The sequence below is a fragment of the Macrobrachium rosenbergii genome, chromosome 14 (genome assembly GCF_040412425.1).
Source record: "Macrobrachium rosenbergii isolate ZJJX-2024 chromosome 14, ASM4041242v1, whole genome shotgun sequence".
NCBI classification, from domain to species: Eukaryota; Metazoa; Arthropoda; class Malacostraca; order Decapoda; family Palaemonidae; genus Macrobrachium; species Macrobrachium rosenbergii.
In genome coordinates, this window is record NC_089754.1 from 26790329 (window position 1) to 26812366 (window position 22038).

The 22038-nt window shown below is 39.2% G+C and overlaps 2 protein-coding genes across 2 annotated transcripts in view; both read right to left on the minus strand.

Moving 5' to 3' along the window:
* Positions 1 to 6062, minus strand: part of LOC136845828 (huntingtin-like) — a 121008-nt gene extending 114946 nt beyond the window's left edge. The window contains 3 exon segments of the mRNA XM_067116210.1: positions 28 to 223; positions 2578 to 2788; positions 5863 to 6062. Of these exon segments, the coding sequence (XP_066972311.1) occupies positions 28 to 223; positions 2578 to 2765 (384 nt within the window). The 5' untranslated portion in view covers positions 2766 to 2788; positions 5863 to 6062.
* Positions 6063 to 7909: 1847 nt separating this feature from the next.
* On the minus strand, positions 7910 to 8419 carry LOC136845507 (uncharacterized). Its single transcript, XM_067115686.1, has one exon. The coding sequence runs from the start codon at positions 8417 to 8419 to the stop codon at positions 7910 to 7912; it is 510 nt and encodes a 169-aa protein (XP_066971787.1).
* Positions 8420 to 22038: the final 13619 nt, after the last annotated feature.

Sequence of the window (22038 nt, forward strand, 5' to 3'; positions counted from 1 at the left end):
CGTGAGACTGCATAGAATAAAACTTACCCTGATAACCCTATTAAGAGCTTCATTTGCATTCATTCTCACATCTGGATCAGCATCAGCAGTTAATAACAGCAATGTTTCAATCCCAACTGATAAAAGTTTCTGAATATCTGCAGTTTTGGCACCCACCAAGGCATCAGCAATTATGGTACATGTGGCAGCTTTATCTTTGCTGTTTAATACTTGGTCTTTTTTGCTGAAATAAATCAGTACAAAACAATGATTTTGTTAGAAAAAATTTCACTACAATATAACATTTCTATACAATATTTGTTTAAATTATAGAAACCAATTACATCTATACTAAAATGTTAACATCTGGTAGATGAGATAATGACAAATCACTGGTAAAAGTCAGCATCCTCATAATTGTCAGGTTAGATGAGACTCTCTCTGCAAGGAGCAGCAAAAGTCTCATCTGTCCTAAAATCTTCGCATGTGTTCATGTAAAGAGTTATTTAGGAGGAATAGAATGATTCTTGAGAGTTTCAGTTGTTACATTCATTTAACAAAACATTCTCTAAACTATTATGAACTTGATACCTCCAATTCAATATAGATCTGTGGAAAAAGAGTATTAATATGATCTGCGTTCGGCTTCTCTCTTGAATGGCATTATTCTCTCCCGGCTTCTTAACCACTGTGTTCAGCAACTTCAACCTTTGACTGACAAAACTTCAGTCCTGCTTCCCCCGATTTCTTATTCCTGAGCTGCATCTATCCTTAACATCCTCAAAAACAACTCAGTCCAGTCTCACATGCCCATTTTTGTCTTGCCTAATCAGTACCCCATAAGAATAAAGCACTTCTGTTACTGTGTCTGACAGGCCTTTTCAAAAATTCTTACTTGTATTTTTCTGGTCTTTCTGATTGTGAAACATAACTGAAAACACAATTACTACATCCTTTCCTAAGATCATCTTAATCTTCATTATTCTTTCAATAATTCAGCTCCTTTCAAATGTTCAGCCACTTCATCTTTGACTAGCCAGAGGGTATAGTTGAGTTAGGTGTCTGAGGAAGCTCATCGAGTACCAACAGAAGGAACAGCAGGGATTTCTCCAACAGGAACCACAGCCATTGCAAGTGAGTCAATGGCAGTGGCCTCCAAATCCAGAACTGCAGCAAGGGAATTCCTTAGCCAAAGTCAAGCAGTCTAGGAGGGCACCTACAGAAAGATCCCAGGGGATGGCCACATGGCCTTCAGGTTACTACATGAACCAAGACATAACCCAAGGAGATGCCAGCATCACAGGCACAAGACTGCCAGCATCACAGGAACCACAAGACTGGCAAACAGGCACACCTGTCTCACCATTAATGGAGAGCACACACAATGATGGCATGCAAACAGGCACACCTGTCTCACCATTAATGGAGAGCGTGTGCTAAGACTCTTCCTCTGCACATATAACCCCCACTGACAGAGAAGTCTAGAGAATGAACAGGAGAGCACTGGGAAAGGTAGGAGTTTTTGGCACAAGAGAGCTAAAAAGATTAACAGGTGTCAAGAGAGCTGTTACCTCCAAATGACACAGGTTGTTATCTTTTGTCATCTTTTGCTTCTGCCCATACCTCTTCTACAGCAAAGTGCCAGTCCACACCCATCCCTTGCACTCAGAACACAACTGATAAAGGTCAGTCCCAAACACCATTATTTCATCCCAAACACCTACTCTATCCAACCACAGCACTCATCTTCTCCTGAACAGCTTTCATTTAAAAAAACTGTAATGTTCATAATCCAGATTCAAACAGTCAGTCATCAACAAACACAAAATAATTTGAAAAGGGCTTGAAGTTCTCAGTATAACCAATTAATTACCTAGTTACCAAGCTTTAATGCTTGTTTCCAACCTACACTGGGAATATTCATATATAAATACTGAGGTGCTTACAAAGGAACATGTAAAAAATGCCCCGAAATGTCTTCAGCACAACTGAGTTATCTGTACAGCTGCTACAGCATATAATCAAGGCCACCAAAAATAGATCTATCTTTCTGTGGTCTCAGTATAATGCTGTATGAGCTGCGGCCCATGAAACTTTAACCACAGCCCAGTGGTGGCCTATCCTATATCATTGCCAGAAGCACGATTATGGCTAACTTTAACCTTCAATAAAAAAAATTACTGAGACTAAAGGGCTCAATTTTGGTATGTTTGATGATTGGAGGGTGGATGATCAACATATTAATTTGCAGCCCTCTAGCTTCAGCAGTTTTTAAGATCTAAGGGAGGAGGGAAAAAGTGTGGACAGAAAAAAGTGCAGACCGACAGACAGAGAAGGTTTTTCTTTTCAGACAACTAAAAATGGTTTATAACCTTACAAGAATACTTTAACTGTACCTTTTCCCACATCACTTACCAAAAACCAAACTTCTGATATGTACTTATCAATATACTTCACTTGTTTTACTCTGCTAGATACAAATATCAGAACATTACAATAAAAATCAAAACAATGAATGAATTCAATCCATGTAGTTCAACGTGGAAAATTTACCATTATGTACAGCACTAAAAGAATTCTCACATAAAACTATATTACCTGAGTAATCCCTGGCTTTGCTGTGAAATTGATGATGCAAGAGAGGCCATAGTGCTGGTGTGTTCAGGAGGTCGTTGTTCATTAGTCACATTGCCTCCACTTAATGTGGCTGATAATCCTCCCCCAGAATTCCCCTGGGATAACTTGACAGCCTCAAAAGCTTTTACTAACTTCTCAAGAGTTGCCATTGTTCTTGAAACTCAATGGAGATCTAAAATGACAAGAAATTCCTATAGCAACTTACATATTAAATCAAGAAGTACAATACTAACATGTTCTGTAAGTGAAACAAAAAATTTTATTTCACTGGAAAATAACACCTTCAAAGACCTTATAAAAATATTAATTTTTAATGCATCCTGAGTTGTTTATTATACAGATAAGTCCATTACATACAAACTTTCAACTTACAAACTTTTATGTCTGCATGCTATATGGGATGGTTAAACTCTATTTCACGTATTTGCCACTATTTCAAAAAAGAGTGGAGATTTTTCTTTATTATAAACTTACTTTATGTTTCAAAGATCAAATTGTTTTGATAGTAAGCTTCATTACTGCACAGTTCTATATGATTTAGGCTAAGTGCAATGCTGGTCACCTATACTAACCTCATTCAACTTACAAACCAGCTCCCAGAACAGAGCTAGTTTGCATAAGGCTCTTGATGCACTGCAGCTTAGGTTACTCTAAGGACCATATTATTTACATGAAGATCTTTTAATTAATTTTAATTTTTATGTACAGTAGTAGAATATATTTGACAGCTGTACTCAAGCTGGGACCTGCACAGTGAATCTTACTTCTTATCTCCTCCCTAATAAAGGTAATTTTCAAGCCGTCAATTTGAGTTTAGAGTCAAATAAAAAGCCCAAAAATTTCAAATCCTCATAATTAGGTAATAATGTATTGTAAATTTCTACAGAAACACATAAGAATGGTGAAAGTGGTTAAGAGTTGCACATGTTACGCCCATTTCCACAGGTCGTGGCCTACTTAAAAGTAGATAAAAGGTATATTTTAATAGGGATGTACCCTAACTTAACCTTTCCTTGGCCTAACCTATCCCAAGGGTCCATACACTGATCTGGCTATGAGATTTACAAACCTCGAACCCCCTATCCCACAACAAATCTACTAGAAAAACCCCATTTCACCACTTCCAGAATTCCTTGAGTAGGCCCTAGTATAACTGCAAATATTCACTCAACCCTCTTTTCCACAGAAGAGTAGCGACTGATTCCCGAATACCATTTTTTCTATAGCCTAGGGGGTAATTCTAAGAAAGAGCTCAGAATGGAGATATTGTTTATTAATGATGTATTTTGACTGAATAACACAGAAACGGGTGTATATAATAGAGTACAGGTGAGGTAACTTGAAAAATTTTCCGAAATAACGAGTTATTTTCCATCTTTTGTTTATGTTTTTATGAAGAAAAGCTCCATAGGACGCCAGTTTAGTACAAGCCCCTAAGGCATTACCGTCAAAACATAGACACGGGAGTAAATTTCTCACAGCACTTCAGTAAATTTCTGAAGGTAACTCACCTGTACTGCATCATATGCACCTTTTTCTATGATATTCAGTCAAGAAATTCTAATAATAAACAATATCTCTGTGCAAAGCTCTTCCTCAGAATTACCACCTGGGAGTTTCAAAGGTTACCCAGTTACTTTTAATGGAAAATGTCGAATTCAACAAAATAAGACACCAAGACTAGGATATCACAGAAAAAATACTTCATCAGCTTTAGTCTATGTTTTTACTTTATTACCAGGCCCACTTGCATGAACATCGCCTTTAGTACAGTTGAAATATACACACTGCATAGATGGGAAAATCTTAATGGTATATTTGCAAATTACTTAAGAACAAAACAAACACTCCACTAGGCTACTCAGAACGGGTGGCCAAGTAAAATGTAAATGTAAAGGAGAGCTGCACTAAGATATCATTTATTAATATTTTTTACTAAACAATATTGAAATGGGTGTATATTAAACAGCAGAGGTGAGATAATTTGAGAAATAATACCATCTTTGGTTTATGTTTCTACATACATCCCCAAGGGGCTAGTGCTAAACATGGCTACATTTCCACAGGACTCCATATTTAGTACCAGCCCCTTAGGGATAAAAGCAAAAATGTAAACATAACAGTTTAATTTCAATTATCTCAGTAAATTTCTCAACTTATCTCCATAATCCTACAGTTTAGGGGTCCAAATTCACTGCTCCCTAGTACATGTTTGTTCAAGTTTTCTTTCCTATTTTCAATTTCTTCTCTTTAAAGATCTGCAAACAGAAGTGTATTTGCCAAAAAATTAGCATTTTATCCGCTTACAGAAGCAGAGATTGTATGAAAAAACAAGGAATAAAGCTCTGCACCTCACGCAAATGGTGTAGTGTGCCCGCAGCTATGTTTATGGAGTGTGCACTTAGGAACCAGGAACCTGGTAGGAACCTGGCATGGGCTCTTGCACTTCAGCAGCCACTTTTTGATAAATCTGAAAAAATGGGCAGTTTATCTGCTTACAGTAGCAGAGATTCTATGGGTCCGTATCCTCTACAACACGTTTTTGTTTATTTACGTTCCCCCTTTAGACAATTCCCCTTGTTTTTGGCAATCTTTGGTTCTGTAAGTACAAAACTGCTAATTTTTTCATTATTTTCCGTGATTCAATAAATATCTGCTATATTTGTGTGCTGATCTTGACTTTACGTAATGCAGTGATTCTGGACCACTAAACTGTAGGCTTACCCTTATCTCATCTGCACTGCATCATAGCCTATACACCCTTTTTATAATCTTCAGTCAAGGAATTATATTATTAGTCAATATCTTTGTGTGGCCATCTCCTTTACATTTACCAAGTAAAAGAATACCCTTTTGCCAAGTTATCTCTGGTACAGCTTACCCTAATCTATGAATTTTATAAATTGCTTTGGCAGTAATGCACGTCTAAAAATTAAACAACCACGTATAGATATCGGGTCTTAAGAACGAAAATGCTCGATATAAATGCAAAACGAGTTCCTGCAAAATAGGTTAAGCCTAAAACTAGCCATGGAAAAGGCTAGCCTAGTTTGCCCACTATCAAAACAAAAAGGCTGAAATAAGAATTTGAAGAGGTCGTAAGCAATTTACGAACCTGTCAACCATAATAGTGCTTGTTAATACTGGGTGAAACGGCTCAAATTCGTTGGGCCACCCTAAAGTTCATGACTAACAAGTTGCCTTGCTTAGGCAAAATCCTCCTAGACCAGTCTAATTACCACTCACCTCATTAATATCAAAGTAACAAGAGAGTGTGCCTAGTTAGGCATAATCCTCAAACCAAAAGTCACGCGGCACCGCAAGTCTGTTTTTATAAATAAATTACCACATTAAATAAATGACATAAAACGAACGTTTTCTTATCGCCTTTTGTTGTGATGTCAATAAGAGACCCCTTACCCCCAATAAACACTACGTCAGACTTCATAGATTGCTCACGACGTGAATGTAGTTTTTGAACTGCAAAATTAAAATTTTCAGGATAAAAGTGCCAATAATACTTTATATAAATTAAATAATATATCAAATATGTAAAATCTGTCTAATGGCATGACTAAAAATACTCTATATGAAAATCAAAACAATGATCGAGTGTTGCATCTAATTCTAAATCTTTTGACATCCGCAGTAGTTTCAGGGATTGCCTTTTGATTATAAACTAAGTGAAAATATTCTGAACTTGCTTTTGAATGAAGGCCAGACAGTGATATCGTGCATTTTCTGAATCATGCAGGTAATTGTTGCCTTCGTCTTTCATGTATAACGAAGTAAAATATATTCTGCATAGGGGAAAAAAAGGCTTAGTTAATCTTCATTGTGTTTTTTCTTCATAATTAAACCTGAAACGTGCCAAAATCATTAGTTTTGGATATATATGATTTAAATAAAACTTATATTTTAAGACGCTGCCACATAAACGATCTCTTTTTTATGATTTTAGACCATTACCGGCACCTACGTTCAAGTGTGCTTGACATATCTTTACGTTTATGAGTCCGCGAGACCATGGTTTAAACAAAAGTTCTGAAACCTAGCCATTCAGAAGCCATCGGGGAGCCTTTTGTTTATTGGCCTGCGTTAGACTGTCAAAATATGCATACAATTTGTTTATTTATTATATATAAAGATAGCAAAAGCATAAAGATATTAAAGGTAATCAAATAAACTATGATAAAAGAAAAAAGATAAAATTAATATTAAAAATTATTTAAATAAAAAGCAAAGGAAATAAATAGCAAATTGATAAAAATAAAAAATATAATACATATAATAATTATTCCTTTTATCCGAATTTTTTATTCATATTATTCTTATATCTTTAAATTTATCATATTCAGTGTCTGTCACTTTTTAGCTTTTATTTATAGCTATTTTTGTTCATAGCTGTTTTATTAATTTTTATTGTCAATTAATTTTTATTTTCCTACTTGTATTCTTGCATTTCTTTTAATTTTTGATTGTCCTGTTTCATTTGCTGCTATTTTTATTCTTATTATTTTATTATGTTTATCGTTGGTTGTATTTTAAAGATTGTTTTTACAATTTCATGCTAATTATTCTATATTTATAATTTCAATTTTAATTTAAATTTTTACCTCTTACTTTTCTTTAACTTTGTTTATAATTTTATTTTTATTTTATCGTTTTTATTTCTGTTTTATTATTTCCATTTACATATATCAGTTTGATGTATTCTAATTCTGCTATTGTATCTCACTGGTTTTATATCAGTAGTTATGTGAGAGAGGTGCGAAATAATAAGCAGGGAATTAAGTACTGCTGACTTATTGATGAAAAATAGCTGCTTATAAAGCGGGATGCGGACGTCTGCGTAGTGCGCAGAGGCCGCTGGTACAAAGATTTACAGGTGACCTGAGGTCAAACTAGTTCCTTAAAAACAGGACAGGTTTGTACAGAGAACATAGTGATAAACAATGTCTGACGTATGAAATAAATATCTGGTTACTTGTACATAATAAATTATTGCTTGGAAAGACAATATATACATAGTTTATAATTGTGATGATAAATATATATTCCACTCACCTTAGGTCGCGGAAAGGCACCGCAGAAAACAGGATGTTCTCCACAGAGAACGCGTTTAGCGAGGCCTTTACAATACTCCCCCCACCCTCCCACAACGGAGGTAACAATGTCTGATTAAACCAGGTATCTTCTGGGGTGACGAGAGGGTGGTCGCCTTCCCAGATGTCCTCTTTAGTGGTTTGTTCTGGTGTATTTTCGTTAGGTTTCTGGGTTTTCCGGGATGCCCTCACCTTCTTCCTGAGACCGGGGTTGCTTGAGGGGCTGCCGTATCCTGCAGGAGATCTTGGGGTCCTCCTTCGTTGCCCCCCTCCAGGAATGCGGGTTTGAGATGATCTATTGACACCCAGTCTTCGCGCCCATGGACAGATATTCGGAATGCCTTCTTTTTCCTTTCCAGGACTAGGAAAGATCCCCTGTAGGGTCTAGTCAAGGGTGGGCATATGGCGGTGTCCCTGATGAAGATGTGGGTGGAGGAAGACATCTCGGGGGGCATGAAGGGGGACGTCCTTTCGGTGAACGTCCTCTGGCAGGGGGCGAATTTTCCAACCCTGTCTCGGAGCCTCTGTATTCCTATGTCGTCCCTGTTCTCTACAATGAGTTCCCCTGGGACTACCAGAGTCTCCTCGTAGACTTTTTCTGCTGTGGAGGGGTTGCTGTTGGCCCTGGGGGCAGTTCTCAACCTGAGGAGGACCCAGGGTAGCTGGTACTTCCAGTTTTCAGCAGAACAACGAGCCATGAGGGATGCCTTCAGAGATCTGTGGAATCTTTCCACCATTCCGTTGGCTGCAGGGTTGTAGGTGGTGGTGCTGTGGTGAGTGGTCCCCATTAGACGTGCCAGGGTGGTCCACAGCTCGGACAGGAAAGCGGGTCCCCTGTCTGTTGTTATGTCGTCTGGGACACCAAACCGGCTGATCCAGCTGGAGAGGAGGGCTTCCATGGATGCACTGGAGGTGGCTTCTTCCATGGGCATGGCTTCGGGCCATCTGGTGGAGTGGTCGACGACTGTCAGTAGGTATCTGCTCCTCCTGATGGGGGAAGTGGTCCTACTACGTCGACGTGGATGTGCCCAAAACGTCTCTTTGGCTAGGGGAATTCGCCCACTCCCAATTCAGTGTGCCACCCTACTTTACTTGTCTGACACTGCATACATTGTCTTGCCCAGGCCGATGCATCCTTTTGTATGCCGTGCCAGACGAACTTCTCCATCAGCAGTCTGGCTGTTGTCCTTCTGGAGGGGTGGGTTAGGCTGTGGATGATGTCGAAAACCAACCAACGTCTGGAGGTGGGTACCAGGGGGCGGGGGCGTCTGGTACTGATGTCACTCAGTAATGTTGATCCTTTTGAGCCGAAGGGCACGTCCTTCCACTTCAGCGACATGATGGCTGTACGGTAGGCTGGGGTGCCAGGGTCAGCAGCTTGTTCGCGGGCGAGGTCCTTGTAATCAATCCCGAGCTGTACGGAATCGATCTCGATCCTCGAGAGGGCGTCAGCTACCAGGTTCTTCCTGCTGGGGAGGTACCTGATGGTGCAGGTGAACTCTGCGATAGCTGCGAGGTGCCACTGCTGCCTAGAGGACCATGCGTCGCCCGACTTCGTGAAGGCATGGACCAGCGGCTGGTGGTCGGTCCATATTGTGAAGGGCATCCCCTCCAGGAGGAACTTGAAGTGCTGTACCGCCTGGTATGCCGCAAGGAGTTCTCAGTCGAAGGTGCTGTAGCGGGACTGGGCGGGGTTTAGCCTCCTAATGAAGAAGGCGATGGGCTGAGGGGTCCCTCTGATGATCTGTTCCAGTACTACCCCGCAGGCGACGTTGCTGGTGTCCTTTGTCAGTTGGAGAGGAACGCTGGGATCCTGGTGGGCCAAAGATGTTGCTTTGGCGAGGGAGATCTTCGTCAGGAGGAAAGCCTTCTGCTGGTCGGGTCCCCACACTCAGGTCTTTGGTCGTCCCTTCAGGGCCTCCGTCAGGTGGGCCATGGTGTGAGCGATCCCCGGGGTGAATCTTCTGTAGTAGTTGACCATCCCGAGGAATTCTTGTATGGCCCTGATGGATGTAGGGATGGGGAACTTCTCAATGGCTTTGATGACATCGGGCAGACGCCCTCTGGGGATATCTCGTGGCCCAGGAACTCCACCTTCTTGACGCCAAAGATGGATTTGTCAAACCTGACGATGAGGCCATTCTCCTGTAGGTGCTGCAGGACCTTCTGGATGTGTCGCAGATGTTCCTCCCGGGACCTGGAAAAGATTAGGATATCGTCGACGTAGCAGACGCAGAAATCCAGGTCCCCCAGGATGCTGTCCATCAACCTCTGGAAGGTCGAACCTGTGTTCCTCAGGCCAAAGGTGGAGAAGGCAAAGACGTAGGGCCCGAAGGGTGTGACGATGGCGGTCTTGGAGATGTCCTCCGGAGCTACTGGGACCTGAAAATAAGATTCTAGTAGGTCCATTTTGGAGAATATCCTGGCTCCGTGGAAAGAGGCCATCAGGTCCCGTGTGTTCGGCAGGGGGTAGTGGTCCGGTTCTGTTGCCAGGTTCAGCCGCCTGTAGTTGCCGCAGGGCCTCCAGGTGCCATCTGCTTTCTGCACCATGTGAAGAGGGGAAGCCCAAGGGCTGGGAGCCTTTTGCATATGCCCATCCTTTCCATTTCTGCGAAGGCCTTTTTGGCCTCCTGAAGGCGCTGCGGGGGAAGCCGTCGGAACTTCGTGTGCGTCGGGGGCCCTTCGTCTTAATATGGTGGTATATCCCATGTTTGGCTGGAGTCCCGGGCATCTGGAGGAGCTTGGGTTTGAAGACCTCCAGGAACTCCTTCAGGAGGGAACCATACTAGTGGGGCGCGATGGAACAGATGGCGGGCTCCCTGGGGCCTGGCAACAAGGGTAGGGATTGGCAGGACTGGATGTCTAGCAGGTGTTTGCGGCCGACGTCAACTGCCAGACTGAAGTGGTGAGGAAATCCGGCCCTAGGAGTGGAGTCCTGACGTCCGCGATGATGAACTCCCAGTTGTACCTCCAAGGATGGAGATCAACAGGAGCTTGGTGCCATAGGAGAGGATGGGGGACCCATTTGCAGCTGTCAGGCAGGTAGTCGGGTCCGGTGGTCATTTGAGGTCCTCTCCTGAAGGTGGAAACACCGAATGCATGGCTCCAGTGTCGACCAACATCATCCTGCCGGAGAGCGCATCGCGGATGTAGAACCCTACTGGTAAGGGGCCCCTGGGTACTTCTGTTGTTGCTTCCACGGTGGCCTTTGGGGTTGGCCGCAGCCTCCTCCACTTTTTGAAGGGAAGAAAGGGCAGGGGGCTTCGGGCACTCTCCGGCAACCTCTCTCCGAACCTCTGGTGAAAGTAGCTCAATGGCGTTGACAGCCCATGTCCTTCCAGTTCTGCTGGTGGAACAACCTTTTATGCTCAATGGCAGGTCCTGACAGGCTCCGTGGTGGGATGCGCCTGCCGCTGCCAGTCTGGCAGGAGGAGCAGTTGCCATACTTATGAGGTTTCCTCCTGCCGGGGGTTGAGGGCGAGGTCGAGGGCGCAGGAGTTCTCAACAAGAGTAGATTTCAGTTCTTGGAAAGTGGCGGGGACCGTCGTCGTCATCAACCATGGGGCGATCTTCTTATGAATTTCCTCCGGGAGGGTGTTAATGGCAATGTCCGCCTTCAACACCTCGCCAGTCAGGCCTGCTATTCTGAATTGCCCCTCGACCCTGTAGAACCAAGACACTGCGTTCTCTCTGGTGAATGGCGGCAGCCTTATGTGAAGGGCCGTCTTTGGTTGGTCGGGAGACATCGCGTGGGGCGGCAGTACCAGTGTGGAGGTGCATGCAGGGGAGGGTTGCAAGAGGGAGGTGTCTGCCTCTGAGAGGTTCGCGGTAATTTGTACGTGGTTGGGAATGTCTCTGTCCATGCTCTCTTCGCGCTCTCACTTGGAGTTCTCTGGGAACACTCATGCCAATACACGCTGGGGGAGTGTGCCGTGTGGGTCCGCTAATGGCGCTGGCGACCTGCTGACGAGGGTCGGTTAATGCCAGAACGCTTTGCTAGAGCGCTGTAGTTAGTCCGTTAGGGGCGTGGATCAGGTTCATGGGGCCAAGACTTAGCCGCCGTTTGGGTCCGTTAATGGCTTCTGAGAACCACTCCGGGGGTCATCACTGTGAGAGAGGTACGAAATAATGAGCAGGGAGACAAGTGCTGCTGATTTATTGATAAAAATAGCTGCTTATAAAGTGGGATGCGGACGTCTGCGTAGTGCGCAGAGACCGCTGGTACAAAGATTTACAGGCGACCTGAGGTGGTCAAACTAGTTCCTTAAAAAACAGGACAGGTTCATACAGAGAACATAGTGATTAACAATGTCTGACAATATATACATAGTTTATAATTGTGATGATAAATATATATTCCGCTCAACCTTAGGCTGTGGAAAGGCACCACAGCATGTTTCGGGGTTAAAACGTCATCCGATCCGACGGGATGTTCTCAAAATGGCAGAATAACAGAGAACATCGTTTTTCAATGCACCCAGAGCATTAAAAGTGAGCGGAGACGATTTTAAAGCTCAGCACTATATATATATCATATATATATATATATGTATATATATATAATATATATATATATATATATATATATATATATATATATATATATATATATATATATATATATATATATATATATATATATATATATACTGTATATATATATAGCATTGTATCATAACTATAAACAGAAGGAGGGCAATGAGGTAATTTAACAGAATCTCTCCCTCTTTCTCTCATAAGAAGCATGGTTATGAACAGCAGCCCACATGGAAGGAATTGCTTTGATGCCTCTTTAAGACCTGGGATAATGACCTTGAAGAGAGTAACCACCCAGAGAGAGAAAGAGGGCAGGTCACCACCGTACACTGCCAAATATAGTAGCCAGCTCCTTAATAGTATCATTATTTTTAAAAAATAGGCAGTTCTTTTTATATTCTGGACGTCATTATAATCAATCATGTTTTATAAAAAACTAATATACCATTATTATTCAACAGCTGACGTAGATGGTTGTATGATTTTATGTAAAGAAAATTAAAGTTATAAAAAAAATTTATCTCGCCTCTCTGTTACGGTAAAGGTTCCAGCTTCAGGGTAGATTCTTTCAGTGTCACTGCTCAAGACATAGGCCTACTATTCGAGAAATTGTCAACCTCAAATAGTTAACCTGGGACTATCTCCTATATCTCAACACGAACAAACACAATTCAAAATCTCCGCCAATGAGATTGACAGATTAAAAAAGGGTCGGTTGCACTGAGCTAACACCAAACTCTGTAGATGCCACCTGGGAATAATCAACTCACGTTTGGAAGATGGACCCGTAACTGACCGATTCACTTTGTTCACAATGAACATTATTATTACATCATCATTAATTTTACTAGCTGTTATATAAGCGTGCTCTTGAAAGTTGTTGTTTTTCTTGTTTTGTACTCTTTCTCCCTACCCTCTTTCCGTGCGTCCGAGTTTAAGGTCTGGTAAGTCCAAGAATTTTCTCTCTGCCTCTTTCTCTTTTCCTCTATCAGAGGCTATAGCCGAAGAATAGTGAATATGGTTGTACCAAAGTGCTACTGTAGCCAACTAAGTTAATCATCATTATTCTTATTAGCACTGGGAAAAACCAACATAACAAAAGGCAGAGTCTAAACACAGACACACACACATATGTATATGTGTAATTGTAATAGCCACAATTCCCTCTCAACTTCTTGAATTCTTCGCGCTTTTTTGGATACGCTTGTCACTACAAAGCCTTAAGATCCAAATGCAAGAAATTGAAGTGGCTGAGATGTCCGGTAGCGGGAAACAAACCCGCGTCATCATAATCACAACGAAGTCATGTTGTTGACCTGACCACCTTCTTGAGAAGTTAAGAGGGAATTGTGGCTAATACAATTACATATGTATCTGGTAAAAAATGACGGTAGACTCTACACTCCACACACACACATATATATGTGTGTATGTATGTATGTATGTACTGTAAGCATATATATATATATATATATATATATATATATATATATATATATATATATATATATATATATATATATATATATATATATATATAATTTTTTACACTCCTTGTAAACTTAATGTTGGGATGCTCCATCTATGAATAACTGTAATGCAATACATGACTCCTGTGTGGGCCATTATCATATCATTACTTAGCAATTAGTGAGAATCAAAACCATCAATTCTCTGACTCTCCCATCTATCTACCTAGATCATGCCAGCCTTGTACTGGCATGGGCTCTTGCTCTTCAGCAGCATGTAAATACTCCGACTCTCCAATCGTAATGTTGATACAAAGGCCTCATAAAGTGATGTCCCTCAGAAATTCATGGAGTGGCAAATAATTTCCAGAAACTGATTTCAGTTACATGACTTCCATATGCTGGCTAACAGGTTTAGAGTAAGAAATTAAAGTTATTCTAGAATTTATAAACCTCTCTCAGTTCATCACAGTAAATGCCACATCAATCCAACAAAACAACAGCCATGTTCTAGACCAAGAGAGCAGCAAACACACAACTTATATGTTGCCTTCTCCCCTGATTTTAAAACAATGGAATTCTGCCTTTATACTCACACCCATATGGTAGAGAATGCCGTGCTCCATCACAGCCAGAGACTTTCAGGCCTTCGCTGGTCTCACAAAAACATTGGTACCCATGAATACCTGCCAAGTAAAGAAACAGCCAAGGTCTAAAGAAAACATTAAAGGGTCCTAATGCATTACAAGATGAACGATCATTCGTTAACACTGTCAGATATAACATTGCTAATTCACCTGACAAACTATTTATATGATTTATGAAAGACAAAACAAAAAATAAGTATACAGTAAGGCCGCGGATCGATTAACCTGTTATTGATAGTGCTAAGACCAACATTAAATATCCTTAAACTAAGCTTTAAATATTTGGTTGTATTATATAGATTTCGGCAAGCTTTTATAAATAATTTTTTTAGTGGTAGACAAAAAAAAAGGCTTACAAACTTCCAGTCTAATGGGGTTTTGTGTGTGATTGTGAATATGGTCTGTTAATGACAGTAAGGGACTATAACCCAAATTATCACTGGCTTCAATTTGAAACTTTTAATAATTTCTGGCAAAATACCAAAAAACATCTTACAGACCATCAAATGCACTTGAATACCAGAATGTTCCTAAAACTACAAAAAAGGCGGGAAAATACTGAATAATTCTAAATATATATTGTGAATACTAAATGAATGTTAAATTTCATTATTATTATTATTATTATTATTATTATTATTATCATTATTATTATTATTATATAATATTATTGCTGCTTCAGCTGCATTTATTTTGTAGAAGACTTTTTCTATTTTCCTTACATCACTTCTCTTCAGTGGAGGTCCAACAAAACAACAGCCATATTTGTCATTTCAAGGGAAAAGTCAAAATCTGGATTCTGCTTCTTTATATATTCTTCAGTTAGTTATAAAATTGTTGAATTCTGCGTTTCGACAGACTCTTCTGTCATTCACCAGCGGGAGCTAGTAGAGGACTGGCAGATGCTCCATCAGGTCCTTCTGAATTTATACACGGGCTTGTCGGGGGTCATGGAAAAATTCTGATTGGTTGCAGTCAGCGAACCAAGCCAAATTTCTGCCAAGTCGATCCTGACAGACAGCCAACCTGGGAATGTCAAGAAAACATTAAGCTACCACAATATTTCCATCGGAGATGACCGATCATCGCGTCTGCGCCTGCTAGAGGCGCTCCTCATTGCCGAGAGAAACCAACAATGAATTCGACCAGGAGGCAACCCACGAATTTAAGAAGAATAATGCAGAACACCCACCAAATCCAAAATACCTGAAAACGACAACCCTGAAAATGGAGATGCCCTGATGAGCGATTAACCTTCGAGACAATCCCCGACTACGACAGAAAAGTAGATAATGACGTCATTCAAATAGCCCAATAGCAGCCAAACTACCGATGATGTCATTTGGCATGACATCACGCAACGGCAGGCCAATGGGAACGCTGGAATGAATGACATTCCCAGGTTTTAAGATCTGTCAGGATCGAGCCGCCGCAGAAATTTGGCTTGAAGTTCGCTGACTGCAACCAATCAGAATTCGCCATCCATGATTGCTGAATATGGTGTATAAATTCAGAAGGACCTATGCAATCTGCCAGTCCTACTAGCTGGCTGGAGAATGACAGAAGAGTTTGCAACAATTGTATATAATAACTGTATAGAATATATAAAGAAGCAGAATCCAGATTTTGACAGACCATCATGAAATGACAAATATGAAGGCCAGAATGTTAGCACGCACCTCCACTGAAGAGAAGTCCCAATAAAAAAATAGAAAAAGTCTTCTACAAAATAAATGCAGCTGAAGCAGCTAAATAATATTCAATAGAACCTGTTTAAAAGAGGGTCTGCTGCCAAATTATATTATTATTATCATTATTATTATTATTATCCAGTTAACATTATTGTAGATAAGTATTTGTCTTACAGTTACTAATTTTAACCTGTTCGATTTCTTTTTGCGTTCCTGAATTTGCAAATATTCCCATTCATTCAAAAAGATGAATTAAAAAAAACTCTAAATCTGTTGTGAGGTCAAAGATGACAGAACTGGGTACTGATTGATTTATTACCTAGGCATAAGGTATACATGGCAGCGTGCGGTCGGAAACGTGGTGCCCGACCCCAGGTCTCTGTGACCCGCACGCTGAGTGAGAGCAATTTGTGTTTGTTAACAGTCAATCACATAACAATAACAATTGAGATAATGTACATACAGTGATAAAAAATATATATTGGCGAAAAGGCCAGGAAATTCTACATACAAATATATACATGAGATTCTTGCTGCGTTGATAGATGCGATACATGATCATAATTAATGGGTAAAGAAGACGTCTTTACACTGTCAATAGCAAGGTGAAGTTTGTAACCAGAGCCACTTATGAATGAACATAAGAATATATATATATATATATATATATATATATATATATATATATATATATATATATATATATATATATATATATATATATATATATATATATATATATATATATATATATATATATATATATATATATATATATAAACAGCAAATAAAAAGAATGGTGTATAAACTCACAGGGAGATATACCAATGACTTTGAAAAGAATGCAAGTCTGGGAAATGTATCCACACGAGTATACATATGTCTCCAGTCTATTTTCCGTTTACCTGTTGTGTTTAAGAGTTGTTCAAGATAGAGACCTGAGGAAGAAGAATTGCAAATCAATAATAGGACAAAGGGAATTCTGATAAACAAAGGAAAATGGACCATTCAGGAACAAAAAAATTTGTATTAATGACTAATAAACAAACAAACAAACAATTCTCTCTCTTTCCATAGATGTCATCAAGTGTGAGTAATGAAAATATACATGTACTTTCACCCCCACTTCGTTCTATTCTTAACCATGGGTGAAGTATATTTCGACCATGTTCGTAACATCCATCTTTAAATCAAGCTTGGTCCCTACGTATTAACAAGAAATTCTCGCTTCCATCTCTTCCTTGTACCTCAGCACATGCAAATATGACTATAGATAATCAATCAATATTTTGCAAAAACTTTGTCCTACCTTCTGCATCCTAATGTCTCTGCTGTAGATCCCAGAAGAAATGGTCACAAATTCCAATACACGTTACTCAGGTTCTGAAGGTTGACCGAACTAAACTAGTCTTGAACTCGTGATGGACTGTGAGGCAGCTTACGTCGCCCTAGGGTAAGATAACCTCCCTATAACCACCCCTGATTCTTTGGTTAACAATAAACACCCTATAAGGATCGACTTTCAACGTTCAATCTTGCACCATAACAGAGGCTTACACCAACTTGAAAACCCATTTTAGTAATACTGATAAAACTATTACCTAGCCTTAAGTTTTATAATTAACCCACAATAAAATGTTATGCAGATAGAACTGACCATATAAGGAATTTATGCAGCAATACAAGCAAAAGAAAATGTTAAATGCTGACAGAGCAAAAGTAAACCAGTCAAACAAACAATCATTTTCACACCAAAATGGCAACACAAGTCAGTGTCTCCCTTATTGTAAGAGAGAGAGAGAGAGAGAGAAAGCATCTTCCTTCATCAAATAACAGCTATTACCTTTTTCATTCACTGCTTACAACAACAAAAGCTTACCGGATTTCCAGTGGGCTCTTGTCCATGCTCTTCCTTTCTTGTCCTGGAGAGAGAGAGAGAGAGAGAGAGAGAGAGAGAGAGAGAGAGAGAGAGAGAGAGAGAGAGAGAGAGAGAGAGAGAGAGAGAGAGCAAAAATCAAAGTTGGCACGGAAGCCTTATTTTAGATAACAGTCACCTGCAGTCTTATTCAGTATTATCTGTAAATGAGATACTTTTCCAGACAAGTCTTGACAAATTCTGGACTTTATACACTACTTGCTCCAGGAATAAATATGGTACACAAGCTATTGATGTCTAAGCAGAAAGCCAAAAGATACAGATGAGTTACAACAGGCTGATCACTTATATGTGTGTGTGGAAAGGCAAATTATCCCAGTAACCTGGATTTTCATGATCTAATATAAAAGCACCTCAGTATGAAATATACATATGAAATTTGTTTAGAGTCAGTTGCCATCTCATTTACAACTTCTTGGTTGGGAGCTGGTTCAGGTTGAAGAGAAGATAAATTAATTACTTCCACCTGTTCTAGATGAGTGATTAATATATGATCTGGCAGGGATAGTTCCTCAGGTGCAAAATTATGAACCATAACATTCACTGTACCATTAACTTCCTGCAAGAATGTCAGATTTGCTATGGTCAGCAAAATCATCACAAGGAACAGCGACAGCAGTGCAATTAGATAATTTTCAGCTTACACAAAATTCAACATCTCTTAAACTAGAATGTCCAATATATTCTACATACATAGTTCTTGCCTGGGGTTGTGAAAAAAAAAAATTTTTTTCATTTTGTGTTTTTTCAGGAAAAAATTATGTTTTGTGTTTTTGTCCTTACATTCAATTTCTCCATTTTTAATACCTTACTTATAGTTATTACAGACTTTTGATGCTATTTAGGACTACACCTTTGCCATATCATATACCACCTCTTATAATGAGCACAGTAACCTTTAATCCACTCACCAAGCACAACTACCCACTGCCATGCTATGTACAGTTACTTTGGTTCTCAAACAGAAATTACTGAAATGAGCATGATACAAAGTTCAGTTGTACATTTGATACTGAACACGTGTTGCGCCATACACACTTTTAAGGAAGTGTTACCAATCATACAATTTTCATACCTCTGAATCTGATACATGTATGATACAAGTTTCAGTTGAACATGATTGATACTGAACACATAAATGTCTTGTATCATACATACTTTTAAGGAACTGTTGCTAATCAAACAGTTTTCATACCTCTCTTCCTGTTCAAATGCATTGAAATTGAAATAATTGACCCCAGTACCTCATGGTATCAAGATATGATTGAAAAATAACAATAAAACTTGTTTGATAATTGAAAATTTCAATGTTCAAATGTGAAATATCGAAATTCTAATGATATAAATGTAGCTACGTACCCAAAACACTCATAATCTCAAATGGGTGATGGCTGAGATACCATTAGTTTTACTTACTTTCCCTGGTTTTTATTTTTCACACTAATATATTTTTCTTTCCAGTGTTAAACTGCCTTGTTATCCCAGCTTTACGCATAATATAAATACAGTTAGTCATTTTTTGTAGCTTAGGAAGCAATAGAATGTGAATATATCAAAATACAAAAAACCCAAAATTTTTCTCTGGTTGTTTTTTCAGGTTGCAACCCTATTCTTACCTCATACTTTTTACCTTCATCTGGTTTTGCTTCCATAACAACAGATAACGGCTGTACTACAGTTCTACCAGGACATTCTTATTTCTAAAAAGTGCTCTTGGTGTTTCAGTACCAGCTAGAATATTTATACCAAGTACCATAGCAGTATCTATCACTAGAAGAACAACAACAGAGGGAATACACAAATTTAATATGAAAATCATGTAACTTACTTTCACCTGCTAATGAAGAAGGCTGACTATCAAATGAATACAAAACAATCTTTTCACCTCCACCTTCAATTCCACACATTAATGACTTTATTGCCTTGATTTTTTATACAATTACCTCCCATTCCTTATGGACACAGCAGCCCATGTTTCAAGGAGTTGCAAATACCCCTCGTTATCCATTACAAGTGATTGTAAATATTTGCTTCGACAGGATATTTTTCCTTCATCTTCCATTCTTGTTGAATCATCTTTCTTCTTCTTGATCTCTACAGAGCCAACTTTTGTCCAGAAGGTACATCCAACTATTTTAATCTCTCTTAAGAGTAGCTGTGGTCCTGGCATTATATTTGCTAAATCTGGTTCACAAGTAGCACCTGTGAATGTTGTTGCTGCTGCTGAAACAGGGACTTTTGCTGAAACCCCAGCGGTTGCATTGTTGAATAATTGGTCCATATCCTTTTCCTTGCCTGCTGTATCCATGGTATGAGCACTAAGTTGTGGGCCCTTAGTACTTTCCCTAGCCATGTGCCTAACCTTATGGCACTTAAAACAAATCTTCTGTTTCTTTTGGTGCATCTAGCCTTTAGGTGCCCTTCTTTCAGCATTCAAAACATTTATTTGTTCAGATTATAATTCTTATCAGTACCATTGATCCATTAATGGAGCACTAGTCAATTTTTTTCCTAAACTGGCATAGTGATTGTTAATATTTGCTTTGACAGGATATCTTTCCTCGTCTTCCCTTTTTGTTGAATCATCTTTCTTCTTCTTCTTGGTCTCTATGGAGCCAACTTTTGCTCAGAAGATACATCCAACTATTTTAATCTCTCTCTTCTCTCATTTACATTATAAAACTTATCTTTAACCCATCTCTCGTTGGCAAAATGTCTGGTAACATCCAAATATGTTCTAGGGTTTTTTTGCCATCAAGGTATCCACCTGTAGCTACACAACAATTGTAACTGATTTAAGTATTTCTCCTTCTTTCAAAGGAAGCCTGAATTGATCGCGATAAATGTTTTAGATCTCTTTCATACACTCGAAATTTCTTTCATGCACTGTCTGAATCCTTTCAATATCCTTATAAGGTTATGACACTGTACCTGAGGGCAAAATACTTCTTGCTTCCCTTTTGATATATATTTTTGTGAGAATTATTCTGGTCATATCAATCCAGCAAAGGACTTGAGTCTCATTTTCTATTTCTCAAACGAAAGATCCTATAGTGATGAAAGGCAGCCCAGTCAATGGCACTCACCACAGAAGTCTGAATTTTACCCTTCATTGGAGACACCAATACTGGTACAAAAAAAAAAAAAAAAAAATTAAGACAGTAACATCACTGGAATCTCAAGCACTTCAGCCATAGAAGTTAATGTTTATCTTTAGTGAATTATTATTATTACAGTATTATTATTATTATTATTTAGTGAATTATTGTATTAAGCCTTTGAGCAATTGAGTTTTAACACTCTTGGGATATATTTGCAAGGTGGTTGTAAACTGGCAATAAATAACCCTTACATCACTGACAAGGGGAAGGTTTCTGTTGTGGTTTCTCTCTCTCTCTCTCTCTCTCTCTCTCTCTCTCTCTCTCTCTCTCTCTCTCTCTCTCTCTCTCTCTCTCTCTCTCTCTCTCTCTCTCTGTGGAACATCTCTTCATATATCTTATTTTTTTACAATTATAGCTTACTATGTCTTACTAGCCTTGCTAGTAAGACATTGGACATTGTGGTCAGCAAAAATATCTTCTATAACCATAACAAAAAGCTTAAGACATGAAGAGATGGTGTAGACACGGAAATAACCCCAACAGAAGCCCCCATCGCATCAGGGATGTAAGAGGTTATCACTGTTGGCACACAACCACCTTTCAAAAGTATTCTGAAACTATCAAAACAGAAATACTCATAACCTAACTACAATATTCACCTAATAATATGTCTCTACAAAATATTAATTCATAAAGGTATACGATTATGAACTGGCATTAAACATAAACTTTGATAGCTATGGTACTTGAGATTTTGATACCTTCATCATCCAAATTTTTTTGCAAAATTCAGGTAATTTTGACTTTCTATTTTTGTTGTTTTCCATTTCTAAACATAATAAAATAAAGTACAGGTGTTCACCTTCTACAAACACCAAAACAAGTTTTATACTATGAAAAGAAAATTTGCCGTGAGCAAACAGAAGAAAAACATTGC